We start from the raw sequence: 15566 nt of genomic DNA on the forward strand, positions 1-15566 counted from the left end.
CAAGCTCAACAGAAAAAAAAATGTAGAATCAACATTTAGCAAACATTTTTATTACCAATACATGTCTTATGCACGGGTCATAAAACTAGCGTTGAACATTTGTGCAAACAACTGGACTGTTTTCTGCATGTTCATCCTGAAGGATTATCTCATTTAGCTTTACCATGATGAAATTTGCAGATTACAATCTTTTGGACTAATTTTAGTTTAAATCACATCATCTGTGTCACTCTTTAAATCACCAAAGCAAATAGCACGGCAACTTTGCTGCGGTTTTACTGGATCAAGGAATAAGCTCTCCCAGGCTACAAATTTTCTTAGAAAATACTTTTCTGTAACTTTTAACATTGTGAATGTCTGGGCATATTATAATTCATATTATTTTTATTATCAAATCTGCCTGGCGAATGCCAAATTACAGGACGAAGTATCCATAACCCACTACCCATGGAGCGATGGAAGAGTAAAGTGCCTTGCTCAAGGGCACAACCCCTTGCTTGAATCTCAAACTCGCCATCCTCTCACGCCCCACCGGGTTTCAAACTCGATAGTGAGTCTGGGACCCGAACCAAACTGCCACAACTACGTGATATCATAAAACATACATAAATCGGTTCATAATCTTTTTTTATTGATTTTTAAAGCTTAAAACACAACAGCATAGAAAGTTCTGAGATCAGACAGTAACATGAAAATCTGCATCTGTCATTTGCATGAAGATTCAAAGTGAAACATTATTTGACTACCAAATACACAAACACAAACAATGGTATTTTGTAAAGTTTACGTTCACCTAAGATTAGGATGCACAAGTTTCTGTTGAGTAAGCCCAGTGTAACTGCATGATGTACTGGCCATACAAGACATTTCACAAACTTTCCACCTAATGCTGAAAGCACTTCATGTCATTAGTTATGTAATTGTGGTGTATTTTTATCAAAATTGACAAACTTTGACAATGTGTAATCTTTTGTTCAAGACCTTGTAGTCAGCTGGAGAAAAACATCACAGACTTGTTCGTTAAACTTTGGATAAGTGATCAAAAATAAAGTTCATCCCTAGCTTTATAACTCTGGCCATTGATATTGTTTTGATAGATGTAACTATTGGCATTATTATGTATCCATAATTACAACTTTTTTCAAAAGTACAATTATTGGTTAAGTTTTATTAAACCAAAATGAGTTCATTTTAACTGTGTTGATACAACCTGTCAGATCTATCCTTTATTTTCGCTACACTGAAATTTGGAACTACATGGCTTGCTGCTTCTTGTCATGTTTGTAAAATACTGAGAAACTTAGAAGCATTTGCGATGGACAACAGATGGACCACCTTCATCGTATTCCTGTTTGCTGATCCACATCTGTTGGAAGGTGGACAGTGAAGCTAAGATGGAACCACCGATCCAGACTGAGTATTTGCGTTCTGGTGGGGCAATGATCTTGATCTTCATGGTGCTGGGAGCCAGGGCAGTAAGATCTTTCTGCATTCGGTCACCAATTCCTTCATACATACTGGTACCACCAGATAGCACAACATTACCATAGAGATCTTTACGAATATCTATGTCACACTTCATGATGCTGTTGTAAGAGGTTTCATGAATACCAACAGCTTCCATACCTGGCAAAATAAATACAATTATAAATACAAAATAAATTTTTAAATAACCCATACTTTTGATTTCAACAAGGTGATAAAAACATTTCTCTGCAAATATTCTCTGCAAGTTCTAAAATAATTCAACATAAGGTTAAGACCAACAAAACATTACAGGATTTTGAGTATCAAAACTACATATCCCTGAGGTGCAATTGCATTAAATGACTAGCTTTCACAACAAAGTGTGCAACTTCTACAGCCTTGGTGATTTTCTTTCATTATTGAAAGTCTTAGGTTTTTAAGAAATTCAAATATAATTTGTTGCAGCTGTAAGATTTACAAAGCTTCACAAGGCATTCATTTCACCCACTTTGTACTGCAATTCTCAAAGTATTTACAGTGTTTCTCTGAATGCATCACAGAAAAGGAATGAACTCTTTCATCATAAATGGAGCAATCTTGAATTTTTTTGTCAACAAATTTGGAGGTTTCACATTGGAATGAAAATGTATGATGATCAAACAATGCAAACTTGAGCTGTTTGAATGGACGTGAAAATTTATGCAGAAATCTGACCATGATCACTCATGCAGCATAGTTTTTGCATAGTGAGTACATTTAAAAGAGTGATCCTGGCTCAAAATGTGCAATTTGTGCTATTGTAAGAAAATTTGACTCTTTTTCAATTTATGCTTTGGTTCAGAAATTTGGGGCTACATGCAGAACTATGCGTGTTAACAATGGTAGTATGTGTCTTGTGAAATGCTTACCCAAGAAAGCAGGCTGAAAAAGAACTTCTGGGCAGCGGAAACGTTCATTTCCAATGGTGATCACCTGACCATCAGGCAGTTCATAGCTCTTTTCTAGTGATGAACTTGAAGCAGCTGTGGCCATTTCCTGTTCAAAGTCTAGAGCTACATAGCACAATTTTTCCTTGATGTCACGAACGATTTCTCTCTCGGCTGCAAGGAAAGAATATGAAAAAGTTGTAAGAACATCTCACATAGACATCACAGACATGTATTTTTTAGACAGTCGGGGCCGTTTTAGCATGACAAAAATCTTCTGCCAGGTGTTTCTTCAATCAGTGCTGTGCTTGAATATAATTTGTGAACTATCATTGCAGTTACTGAGAACAACTCAAATGTAACTTTACATACCTGTGGTTGTGAATGAATAACCACGTTCTGTCAGGATCTTCATGAGGTAGTCTGTGAGATCACGACCAGCCAAATCCAGACGGAGGATGGCATGGGGCAAGGCATAACCTTCATAGATTGGTACTGTGTGTGTTACACCATCACCAGTGTCCATGACAATACCAGTCGTACGACCAGAGGCATACAAGGACAGTACAGCTTGGATGCCTACATACATGGCTGGTGTGTTGAAGGTTTCAAACATAATCTACAAAAAAGTGATGAAATCACATTTTGTCTGTATATAAAATATTGGCTGGGATATAGATTTGTAATTTTCAAATGGCATTGCAAATTTCTAGGCACTGATATTCACAATGATGAGAGTTGGTATTCCATCTTTAGAACTGATAACTGACAAATCATACCCTACCAAATCTTCAGGAAATTCCATCCCACAATCATGTCTCTCACTCATTTCCAATTATTTTCAGCATATGTTTTTAAGCCAGGTGAAATAGACTGAAGGATCATTCATTTTGTCTCATAAATGCAACAGGTCATTTCATTCAATGCCAGTGTCAAATTGTCACTGGCCCATGAACTTCCAACTTGTTTGAACCAGAAACTCTGATGACCACATTCAATTATACGATCAGGAGATTGCTTCTAAGACGTGTTCTTATAGTCACCTGTGTCATCTTTTCTCTGTTGGCCTTGGGGTTCAGGGGAGCTTCCGTGAGCAGAACTGGATGTTCCTCTGGAGCTACACGCAATTCATTGTAGAAAGTGTGATGCCAGATCTTTTCCATATCATCCCAGTTGGTTACAATACCGTGTTCAATTGGGTATTTCAGAGTAAGGATACCTCTCTTGCTCTGTGCTTCATCACCTACGTAGCTGTCTTTCTGACCCATACCAACCATGACACCCTGTCAAAGAATTATTGCCATAACACCGTGATTATTATTTTTTATTATTATTTTGATGATCCTACTATAAAAAATCTCTACTGTTTTACTTATTTTGCTAGGACATTTATCACATTTATAAGTCCAATCAGCTTGTCGAATAGCAAAATCGTTAATAAGATTACATACGAGCCATTTATTTCCAGCTACCATTCCTTTATAATTCATAATCAAATGAAAGTGCTCTTCTTTCCTCGTGTATTTTTGTTTGTTTTGTTTTCAATATGCTACTATCGTGTGAGCTAATAATGCTAAACTGAGATTTCGCTATCTTCCACCATGGTGGGTAACCTATGGTGTATTATTATTATTTGATATTTAATGTCCTTTTCACTTAGGTTGGAGAACTAATATCTTACAGTCACGAGTAGACATCGAAACTTTTCCTTACTATACTCACGCATTACTCACAAACTCTACAAATTGTAGTTTCTTGCACGGACGAGTGTGTAGTGGTACCGCGGCCACTAACATTATGCCCGTCAAACAACTCGCATATTTAGTTGAATCAGATGAAAACATACCTTGTGACGTGGACGGCCAACTATAGATGGAAATACTGCACGGGGAGCATCATCGCCAGCGAAACCGGCCTTGCACATACCTGAGCCATTATCAACGACCAAAGCAGCAACTTCGTCGTCACACATGATCTATGCTGTGTTTGTTCACTTGGGAGGAAAAAGTAAAGTTTTGTGAACCGTCGTTTTCATTGAAATCATGTATGATATTTCATCCGTTAAAGTAATACGTGTCTTCAGGATAAACGTGGTTGTTAGCTTTTCCTTGGTTGATAAAACGGCAAGAAAATCTGTTAATAAATCGACTAGTTACCACAGAACTCCATCATTGATTCATTCATGATTGAAATGAAAAACCGCACGGCTGATCCGGTTTTGCTCACGTGCATGCAACAACCTACACAGAACTGATGCGGTAACGCAATTACTGTTGCGAATATTTCAGTCCCCACATACTGTGACGGTATATTTTATCAGAAAAAATGTTCCTGCCACAATGCGTTTGGTCGAAAATTATGAAATACACATTTTACAGATTAAATATGGTGATATTTTACCTGCAGATGAAACTATGCTCCTCCTCCTACGATAAACACTCACTTTCAAATGAGCCTGCTCGAAGCGTGAAAAGGGGGACATAACGGTACTTGTTATTGGACGGAAGTTTTCTGCGTACTCTTACGTCAGAGAATTGCGCCAACCAGGGTGCGTGTCTTACGCTTTAAAAGTTCACTTCGAAAGAAGCAACACCAAATACGGAGTGAACTCACCACATAAAGAGTTGATTGGTTGAAAAAGTTACCGTTTGTGCTTGGGCGCGTGAAATTCCTTTTCTGACCATATTAGGAAATGGTTCGGCAACGGTAGTTTGAAAAATCGCTGATCAGCTGATCAGCACATGTGATCTTTCTTCATGCCATCTTTCTGTGCCCTGGCTCGTTCGAACATGCAAGGTGTCAGCACCCTGAATAGACGTAGACGCAGACAGTAGATCGCATTTGGACATGTCAATGTCAGTGAGACTTACTCTAAAACAGCCCTTATTTGCGGGATGAAAGTGATTATGAATTCAGAATTCAAGTTTTGAATTTCATCTTTTGTATCAATGACATTCCAAAACGCTGTGCAGAGACATTGGATGGTACAGTTCCGCCCGTTACATTCGGTACGCCGGGCCCGGGGCCTGGGATTTGCAGCCTGATATGCGACCCCATCGCTCCTCTCATGGTTCCTAAATACCACGGCTGGAAAATCATCAGAATATATGTCGTCGCAGAACAAATGGGTAATCTGAGGAAAGTTTAAAAAGCAGAATTATGACAATAACCTTTGATGAAAATGGGACTTCAAAGAGTGGAGAAGGAGAAGAATTAATCTTGTTTATATCACCTACATAATGCATGATATGGCTAGAGTTTGATTTTTTATTTGATGACGTCATTACTTTGACTTATTTATGAGGGGATGCCCCATTGGATCATGGGAGAAGAAGTCGAATCGGAATGCGCTTTTACACCTTCAAAGTCAGATTTTTTTGTAGCAAACAATGCCCAGTTTTCATATAAATTTCCACGCATTTTTTTTACTGTCCATTTATGATTTGAAAAAGGAGCAAGGCTCAAAAGTATATTTCTTTTTTTTGTCCAGGACATGCCTTCATGGTAGAGGGTGGTTCAGAAGGAACTTTTTTCCTACTTTTTTAATGGAACGCTATTCATCAAAAACCAGCGAAATTTGGCAGAATAATAAGTGATTTTCTTGAATGCGTCAGAGAGTTTTATACTAGATCAGTTTACTTGAAACAAGTTATTTGGTTTCACTTATTTGTTTTCATTTGGTAAAGCAAATCGTCTCTTCCCAAAAGAAGGTTTGCAGGGACATCTCTGAAATCCCTCAAAATCCTTTGTTATTGTCAGATGTTTTAGGAAAATATACTTTTAGAGGAAGAAAACTCACTCGTGAAACTTTGATACACACAACTAAAATGTTAAATCATGTTGTCACTATTGATATGTATAATTTTTCAATGCTGAAATTGTTTTTAAAGAAATGTGCCAACCGCTGTGAAATAAGGCGTGAGTATTCTATCTCGATTCATGTGCTCAGCAAACAAAATGAAAAAAAAAATACTTGTAAACTATAAGCAAAATAAAGAACTATTTTAAACAATGCACTGAATCTTTGTTTGATTTAGATATTCATGGACGAATCAGAATTTCACAATTTTAATGTAGCAAGGAATGTACTGAGAATTGAAAGGTCTTACAGGATCATGAAATGAAAACAGAACACTTTTTTTGACAATATTAATGCTGTTAATCAACATTATACTGAATATGTTTAAGCTTTCACTTTTATCTTGAGACAGTTTTTGCACCACTTTAAAACTTCAAGCTGAACTGAAAGGCAAAAACTGTTGCCGGAGTTCAATAAATAAATTTAGCATTACAACTTCATTACTGTCTGATGACTTGTCATAAAAACACCATAAACTGGTTTTTATTGTGTTTTTAATTATTTTTATTCTGTCTGTACAATACAGTGTTTGGTTTACTTGCCAAATCATCTTGAATTGCCAGGTATTCAACATGCCATTACAGCCAATATGCATGACTGTCAGCTGAATTTCAGTCCAAACTAGCTGTGATTCACTTTCCAATGAAGACATTGCACATTCAACACATTATGATGCGTTGTCAAGCCTAATACTGTGTATTTCAACATGCTTGAGGAAGAAGAAGTTGCAATGAAAATGCCTGCTTTATGGCATGAGAGTGATGAAATTAATATCACCAAAAATGAAACTGAAAAGAACATTATTTGTCCTAACCAAATTTGATTGCTGCAGTTACAACAATCCTTTGAAGCTGTTTTATCAAAAAAATGTCCTTTCAATTTCCAAGTACAGCAGCAGAAACCTTCAGTAAATATGATACGTTTAGCTTTCTACGATTGGTTGAGCTGTATGCAATCGAAGATATGAACAGTTTAAATTACAGAAACAAATTTGTATCTCAGAATGGTAAAATAGAATTTTCAAAAAGTAAAAGATGTTTTCTTGTCTGAAGAATCATTATATAACATCTTTCATCCCACACAATCTATTTAACTCTTTGATAATTTCTATTGATAAATTAAAGCCATTTGATAGCAGTTCAAAATGCTAACTTTTACATGAGTGATTGTACACATTTTCAAACAACTTTTCAGCTTTTTGATCTGTGATTGTGTACTTGTTAGTCCATTGTCCTGTTCACATATGTTTGCCGAACAGTTTAAGGCAGTATGTGCCTCAAAGTTAATAGACTTCAACTTTTGCTCAAACTTTCCTCAATGAAAATTTCGACCATTTTCTTATCAAATCAAGAAGAAGAATTTTTGGTGACTGTGCAATGTTTGGTACAAATTACTTGACATTTCAAAAAACTGTGTCTGTGACAGTGAAATATTTTCTTATTTCAAGAGCTTCAAAATGAGCCCCCACAAGTGGTAGATCAGAAAACAATTGTAAAAGTTTGAAAGTCTGAATATCTGTCCCTGCGGCACATTCTACCCTAATGAATACCTCAAAGCATTCTAATAAAGTGTGATCTAATTCTTCATCCTTGAATAATTACATCTTGTACATAGTAGCCAAGATTCACATATATATTGTGCTACTTAGGGTTTGCTCAAAATAGTAATGAAGTTACACTGATCGTTTAATAAAAGAATATGAATTTTTATTTGCATATGAATGCCATTTTCTAAATATCCTAAACAAGACTCTATGAAAGTTATGCAGAACGTATCCAAGTTTTGGACAGTTGACATTGCTGTGATGTAGTGCGACAATGAAATAAAACTGAAATGGGTAACTTGTTAATCATCTGTTTGAAATCAAAGTGCAGCAAAGTTTACATTCTCTAGTTGCGGAATATGTGAAAGTTCAGAGGATGTATCAGCTGATCAGAGGTATTACGTACATTCTTTTGATTACATCAGCCCATCATTTAGTGATTTTTTTTTCAAAAAGTGATTTTGACGTACAATACCACTTCTGTATTTTGTAATTCTAAATTCTCTAATTTAAGGCGATACCGAAGGATTCAAATTGCTAAACAACGGTTGCTAAGGGTAATTTCCAAAATCAATCAAAATACGAAGCTTTCAAGGTTTTCTTTGCATAATAAAGATTTGCAGAACCATACGATTCCAAAAGACGCAGGTTTGTCGTGCGATTGGTCAGTGACGTCACACATATTCAAATTTTCACAGCTCTACTTTAAAACGTTTCAGCTCCTACAAATTTGCACCAAATTTGCCAAAATTTCAGAATGTAACACATGAGATACTTGTTTAGAGCCCCTAGCATGGATTAGGTTATCTGTTCAAGTACAAATGATTTTTGAACAGGAAAACTACTATTGTGTGATTTTGTGGAAATTTTGAAGGGTTTCATGGCGATATCTCATAAACCTTCCAGAATTTTTAGAAATGCATGCTTATCTATATTCTCATGTATGACTTCAATAATCCTACCATAAGTCAGCTAGATTGTTTACAATTGAGAGAGTTGAAAGATTTTGAGTATTTTCAAAATACCAGGAGTCAAAAATCCATAGAAAACAACGGAATGGTAAGATTTTGCACGTGCAAAAGTGCGCGTTTGGAACGTTGCCAGCGATAGCAACCAACGCGTGCTTTAAATTCTTCGGTATCGCCTTAAGATTAAATATTTTGATTCAATAATATCATGAAAGAAAGTTGTTTTATCATATGATACCTTGTTGATATGAAGTACAAGCCTCGTAAAGATTATTCCATTTAAGTACTCAAATATAGATATGCAAGAAATGCTTTGTGTAGTACAAAATTTCAATGAAAACTAAAGTATAAAAAATTGTGGTGTCACTATGCTCAATATTGAAGGTGAAATTTAAATGAGAATTTCCTTCACATGATGACTGCAATATTGTCTTTATTTTTTATGGCCTCGTGTCCACACTACGAGGTCATGTATATTGAGTGCCTCAAAGATGTCTGCCACAATCATGTCAGTAAAAGCTATACACATGTTTTGCATTATATCCATGTCAATTTCTTCATTTAAATACTTTTTTTAAATATTTTTTCGTTTGTTTGTGTGTTAAAGGTTAAAGTAGTTTTGGCTTGTAATTGTCACTGGCATGTTACAATGCACATTACTGAGATTTTGATGTGTTTCATTTCCTTTTATTACAATAAGTTCAGTACAAAATTTGTACATGACTCAAGATATATTTTCTTTAATTCATGTTTAATAAGGAAAATAAGTAAAATACAATATAAACAACGGTCGCATTTAATCAAACCTTCATTAGTAGTTTTATTCATTATTTTATTTTCAGCAGTATATTATTTATTCATGTATTTATTTATTTAATTAATTATTTATTTATTTATTTATTTATTTATTTATGTAATTATTAGCAATATTTACAAGTAAATATTAGTGTGTTAACATTGGCAAATAGAAAGATGTGTACAATAGAAAAAGAGTACTGCAATTAAGCTATTTACTTCAAACAGCTTGAAAAGAAGGATTTACATCAAACTGTCTCTTTTGAAACCTTTAAAAGTTCATTTGTATGTTTATTGTAGAAATTCATTATTAAAATCATTCTATTTTTTACATAACAAGAAGAAGAAGAAGAAGAAGAAGAAGAAATGTCTAGGTCTTTTTTTGTGTATATAATGTAAAAGTATAGTTTGCAAGTTTTTCATTAAATGATTACTCGTTTTGTTTTAATGAGCTGATTTTGGTGTGTTTCAGTTGGGAGTTTAATTTTATTGAGAAAACTGTTTCTTTGAAATTTATACTTTGGACATACTTCAAACTTTTTTCTGTTAATTATTTATATTGATGTCAATGGAGACCACAGCCAAACTTTACATATTGCAATGAGCAAATCCTCATCGAAAATTCTCAATATGGGATTACTGTGCCTGCAGTGTGTACTGTGTAATGATATTGCACAGTATGCACAGCCAATTGGTAGCACAGGGAAGCCAGGATAAACAAATTAACTAAAAAGCACATAAAAATGAATAAAAAAACAAACAAGACCAAACAAACAAATAAACCAAAAAATGAAACAAAAATAAACAACCAATGATCCCAACAAAAACAGATACACAAGTATTAACTGAATAACAAATAAACAAGTCTGAGTAAATAAATAGGTTGGTTAATTAATTACATGTAATATAAGAGAAAACAGTAAATTGAACAAGAATTGAAATAATTGACCAGACAACACACGCAACTTAGTGGATAGTTATACTGATGTTGCATTTTGAATATGTTGTTCAGCTAATTATTTCATTTCTTACTCAATTTATTGTTTTCTCTTATATCTTTTATTTATGTTTATTTACATATTTAATTATTTGTTTGTTTGTTTGTTTGGGTTTTGTTGGTTTATTCATTCATTTATTATTTGTTTTGATTTGTTTGATTCGAGGGTGTTTTCGTTTATTTGTTTTGTTGATTGTTTGTTTTGTTTTTGTTTTTTTTTATTTGGTTTCCCTGTGGTGAGGCAAGCTTGCGTTTCCATCGTCTCTCCCGTAAACTTACTAAACTTGGAAATGGGACATGGGGCATATCCCACATCTCGGAATAATAGAATGCACGTGTATAGAGCTCGAATGAGGGACACCGTGCTGTAACTCTAGCTTGGGACTCGAAAACGGGTATGTTCGTCCCAGCTCCAGCCAGTCAAGCGAAGAAGAGAAGTACGACTTGCGCAAATGTTAGCTCTGCATGCCAGGGCTGTGTGTTACCGGCGTTATACGGCCTCCCACCAAATGGAGGCCGTATAACAGCCCTGTCATGCAGAGCTAGGCAAATGTGTACACGTAGGCCTACAAGGAATAAAACGTCCATGATATACCATCATTGCTCGTCGAATTTATGTAGAATATTAGGTACGAGAGCGTATCGACGGTGCGAAGGATATCGTACACATGAAAATTGACATAATTCTGAGCCGATATATTCATGTTGTAGCCACACGTCTAGCGCTAAGGGAGTGTTCAGAATTTACTTTGAGGGGGGCTGGAGGATTTTCGGGGGGGGGGCACCCACTTTCCCAAGAAAATTTAGAGGAACATACAAAAATATCACAATCTTTTGGAGTGGTGGACTGAGAAAAAAAAACATCAACTCAGTATTTACCAAGAAGTCCTGATCTATAAAAAAGAGAACATCTACCTGCAGTGGGTGACCGATAAACTCCTCAAGTGTAAAATAAACTCCACTGCAAAATTAGATAATATTCACAGTGGTTTGTTTTATGCATCTATTGCAGTATCTTGTTCTCCTGTCTCAAGCATCATGAAATGTCCAGTATTTAGTATGTCAACACAGACCATACAGTAAACAGTCGGCGTTGTTATTGTTGAAAAGAGATTGTGAATCAAGTCCAGTCTAGAATTGTTTTGTCAACAATAACATGTATTTATTAGTATGTTGCTAGATACAGCATTGGGTGTTCTCTGTAGGGATAGAATAAGAACCAATTGTTGATAGAGAAAAAATTAATTTTGAACAAATGCCAAAAGTAGCAAATGTCCCTTTAAAGTGGTGAACTACCCAATGCCAAGAATATAGTCATTTTACTAAGGATCACATTTGTTGTAGCTGGAAGGATGAGAAGATGGAAAATAATGGCCAATATTCTCAGTATTGGGTAGTCCCCCACCTTAAAAGTGTGTACCTGCCACAGTCAGACGTTAGCCAACTTTTTCAATTCATTTCCACATATTGAAGAGTACTTCTGGAAAAAGTGAGACAACTTGTCTATAGTCAGTGAAGACACCCTGCTTTGTATATTATTAGTCTATCATTTCTTGCACTGAGTTCTAACTACTGGTATTTAATGTTAAAAACAACTTGGCAACATTTACAACCAAAGTGTTTGATATAGACCACTAATATAACAACACGTGGGACAAAGTAATCATCAAAATAATCAAGAAAAGGGTATAAAATGGATCATTTATGGTGGACCTAACAAAAGAAGTATTCATGTTTAATAATTAATTTTTCTTCAGTAATTTACAACCTGATTTGTTCATTACTAGCCTCCCACTAAGTGTGCCACTTGCAGTCCCAGCAAAACATGCTTTTCTATGGCCTCTCTGAAATGTTTTGTTATATCATTGATTAAATGACCGCTGTATATATTATATTTTTCCTGCAAAGTATGATAGACTTGTCAGACTGTGTAGTATGTCTTTGTATGTAAGCATGCCTGCATATATTGGGGCATGGAAAAACCAAGGAAATACGAGAGGGCCATAATTTTTCTCCATAATTTACTGGGGGCATGGAAAAAATCACTAGAAAAATAAAAAAATCCCCCGACCACCCAACAAGTAAATTCTGAACAGTCCCTAAATGCGAGCTGAGTAAAACAACCAATCAAAAATCGGGTCCCCGTGTACTTTGGGGCTCAATCTGTTGTAATAATGCGTGTATGGGTGGGTAGGTCGAGACATAGAAGCCGGAACAGATCTTGAGAAAAAACAGACTTCCTGGCCATTGACTGTGTACCGTTCTGACACACCATCGCTTGAGATAATAGGTGTTCGCCGGACCACGTGACAAAACCGGACGGCCCTATGACATGGATAGGTGTCCGGGTTTATAACGTTGTTTGACGTAACGATCGAGTGTAATGTTTCAACCATAGAAGATATACCTCCAGGATTCGTCACGACTAATGAAGGGTCGGATCATTTGATATTGAGGGGGGCCTGGTGGAAATGGGCCCGAAGCAAGCTTATTTTTAACTACTAAAGGGAAATTTATTTGCTCCTTTTAACGCATCTTTCTAATCAAGAGAAGGCAAAAAATACGTTCTGTTCCCTGGCAAAAAATATATCGATGAAATCAAATATGTACACAATTTTAGTGTACACTTTGCATCAGTTGTATGTATGTATGTATGTATGTATGTATGTATGTATGTATGTATGTATGTATGTATGTATGTATGATAATATATATATATATATATATATATGTGTGTGTGTGTGTGTGTGTGTGTGTGTGTGTGTGTGTGTGTATTTATTTATTTATTATGACTGAATGTTTTCATCTATTGTAGATAATTACTGTTCAAACAGTATAATGCAAATGATTGTAGTTGATATAGTATTTGCAGTAAACAAAACCAAAAGATTTGTATTCACTGAATTGTGTGTCACAAGATATTAAAGATATTGTTTGAATTTTATATTTTATCTTACACATGACATTGGCATTCTCCACTGTAAGTTTAGGAGAAAATATTATTCTTCAATAAACATTTGTAATTTCTATCTTTTAATGTTTGATCCAAAGCCTAATCATGTAATAGTTTCTTAGGGTCTGGTCAGTTTCTTCTCCCTGGGGATGGAATACTTTTTGGGGACATCAAAAAGTGGCTGAACCCCCCACACACACCCCCTTTGAAAAAAAACAAAACAAAGACAGAAAAGCAGGTGAAATCGTTGACATGTCACTTGTATTATAGGAATTTCAATATTTCAATTTTAAAGTGTGAATACAGTATTTTGAATGAGTTGTGAATGTATTTCACATTTTCTGTGCATAACCAGATGTCCAGAACTCTTGTATGTAAATTGATGGCAATAATTAAAGAAAGAACAGCAGTAAATCAAAAACTTCAATGGGCATGTTAAACTGTTGCCAGCTGTCATGTTAAGTGTTAACGAATCCATGTTTGGCTCACCGAAAGTCTGTTTTTCCTCATTTTTAGGTAAAGCTTAACGTATTTAAGGGACATTTAGCTGTATCTTTTGACAATTGTTCATAATTTTTTTCTGTATGACAGAAATGCCCAGACTTCAGTTTGTCAACATAACATATATGTGTATCAAATAGACATATACCGGTAGGTCCAATGAGAAGGTAAATAAATTACCAATAAGTGAATTTGATCTAGACTGAAAATTCTCTTTCTGCCTATACATATGTAGGCTATTTCAATAAGCTTAAAATGGGCATTGCATGTACCTTTAACCCTTTCACCATCATGGTTGACCTCTACAGAGGAAAATGGGAGTGAAAAGGTTCAGAGAGTTCATTACACTTTAGTTCACACATTACAGAACAAAATATAATGAAGAAGTATTGTCATAGGTTAAAGGGGAATTAAGTTAAACTGTATTTTCATGATAATTTAGGTATAAAGGTTAATTTTCAGTGACGATGCATTATTTCAGTTCTCTGAAACCATCTGTTAATAGTTGTCGTTAAACTAGCTTCCAAGGAATTGAATGTGAATTTTGTTTTTCCCTGTTACCATTTAAATGACAGGTTCAGAAACTTTATCAAGGAAACTATCACTACCAGTAGTATTAACAAAGTACAATCATGCCTTTACTAAAAGAATGGACAGGAACAAAGAAAAGTGGGCTTTTTGCTTGGTTCCAATTACATCTCCTGAGAAGCCCTAGAGAGCTATTTTTATAAGTTGTAGCGAAATCTGATGTATACAGCGTCTGAGAGGACCTTTTCTGTTTTTGTTGAAACCATAAGAGCACAGCTAATAATGACAAAAACTGCCTTTTATTAACTATCATTTTAATTTGAAAAAAGCACTTTTATTTGAAAACCTGTGACAGGAAGAAAAATAGTTGCATTGACAAGAATTAAAATATCTTGTCATTTTTCTCTTTCTAAAATGTGTCACCCAATATGTCACTGTGTCACTGTATTGTGCAATATTAGTGTATGTTGCTTTCTCATAGTGAGTTCTCATTGAGAAAATAGTAAAGGATCAGGTTTTTGTCATGCTTTGTGTATGAAATGTAGATTTTATAATGATGAGTGCACTTTGCAAAACAGACTTTTAATTTGCAAAGATCCACATATCTCTGATATATTAAAGTTATGCACCCAAAGTGCGAGCAACCAAAAACTGCAACTGAATGAAACAATTTGTGGCTGGTGTGATGCATTTTATGCAAGTATGAACCTGTATCTTATTTCAAAAACACACTGACCCCTATTAAGCATTTCAAAAACATGGTAACCCCATCATCAAAGTCAAAAACAGGGTGACTTGGCTGAAGAAACTGACCAGTCCCTTAACTTTGATAATGGACTGTTGCTTCTACTGTCCTTGCTTTTATTTGCGTTAGTCTACAAATGACACAATGGATGGTCAGTTCGACAGGTATTTGTGCATTTCTACCAATAGGCTTTTAAATACAAGTATATACAAATCTCCAGTAAAGAGTTCTCTGCTATCAGGAGCAAAGTCCTTTTTCCTACCCCTCCCGTATACAATATATTT

The 15566-nt window shown here is 35.2% G+C and overlaps 1 protein-coding gene across 1 annotated transcript; it reads right to left on the reverse strand.

Annotated features, from left to right (window-relative positions):
• Positions 1-640: 640 nt before the first annotated feature.
• LOC139150962 (actin-1-like) lies at positions 641-3677 on the reverse strand. Its single transcript, XM_070723444.1, has 4 exons — positions 3437-3677; positions 2766-3012; positions 2376-2567; positions 641-1626 (listed from the first exon to the last, which is right to left on the reverse strand). Exons 1-4 carry the CDS (start codon positions 3668-3670, stop codon positions 1301-1303), a joined length of 999 nt encoding a protein of 332 aa, XP_070579545.1. The 5' UTR covers positions 3671-3677; the 3' UTR covers positions 641-1300.
• Positions 3678-15566: the final 11889 nt, after the last annotated feature.

Source organism: Ptychodera flava, chromosome 15 (assembly GCF_041260155.1).
Source record: "Ptychodera flava strain L36383 chromosome 15, AS_Pfla_20210202, whole genome shotgun sequence".
NCBI lineage: Eukaryota > Metazoa > Hemichordata > Enteropneusta > Ptychoderidae > Ptychodera > Ptychodera flava.

What these genes read in the sequence shown, in the direction of transcription:
- LOC139150962 (XM_070723444.1), bottom strand. Translation starts at nt 3,670, where the DNA reads ATGGTTGGTATGGGTCAGAAAGACAGCTACGTAGGTGATGAAGCACAG. An exon ending in ACAGAGAAAAGATGACACAG is followed by an intron (nt 3,013 to 3,436) that starts GTGACTATAAGA and finishes ACTTTTTTGTAG; the next exon opens with ATTATGTTTGAAACCTTCAA. An exon ending in TTTTCAGCCTGCTTTCTTGG is followed by an intron (nt 1,627 to 2,375) that starts GTAAGCATTTCA and finishes TTATTTTGCCAG; the next exon opens with GTATGGAAGCTGTTGGTATT.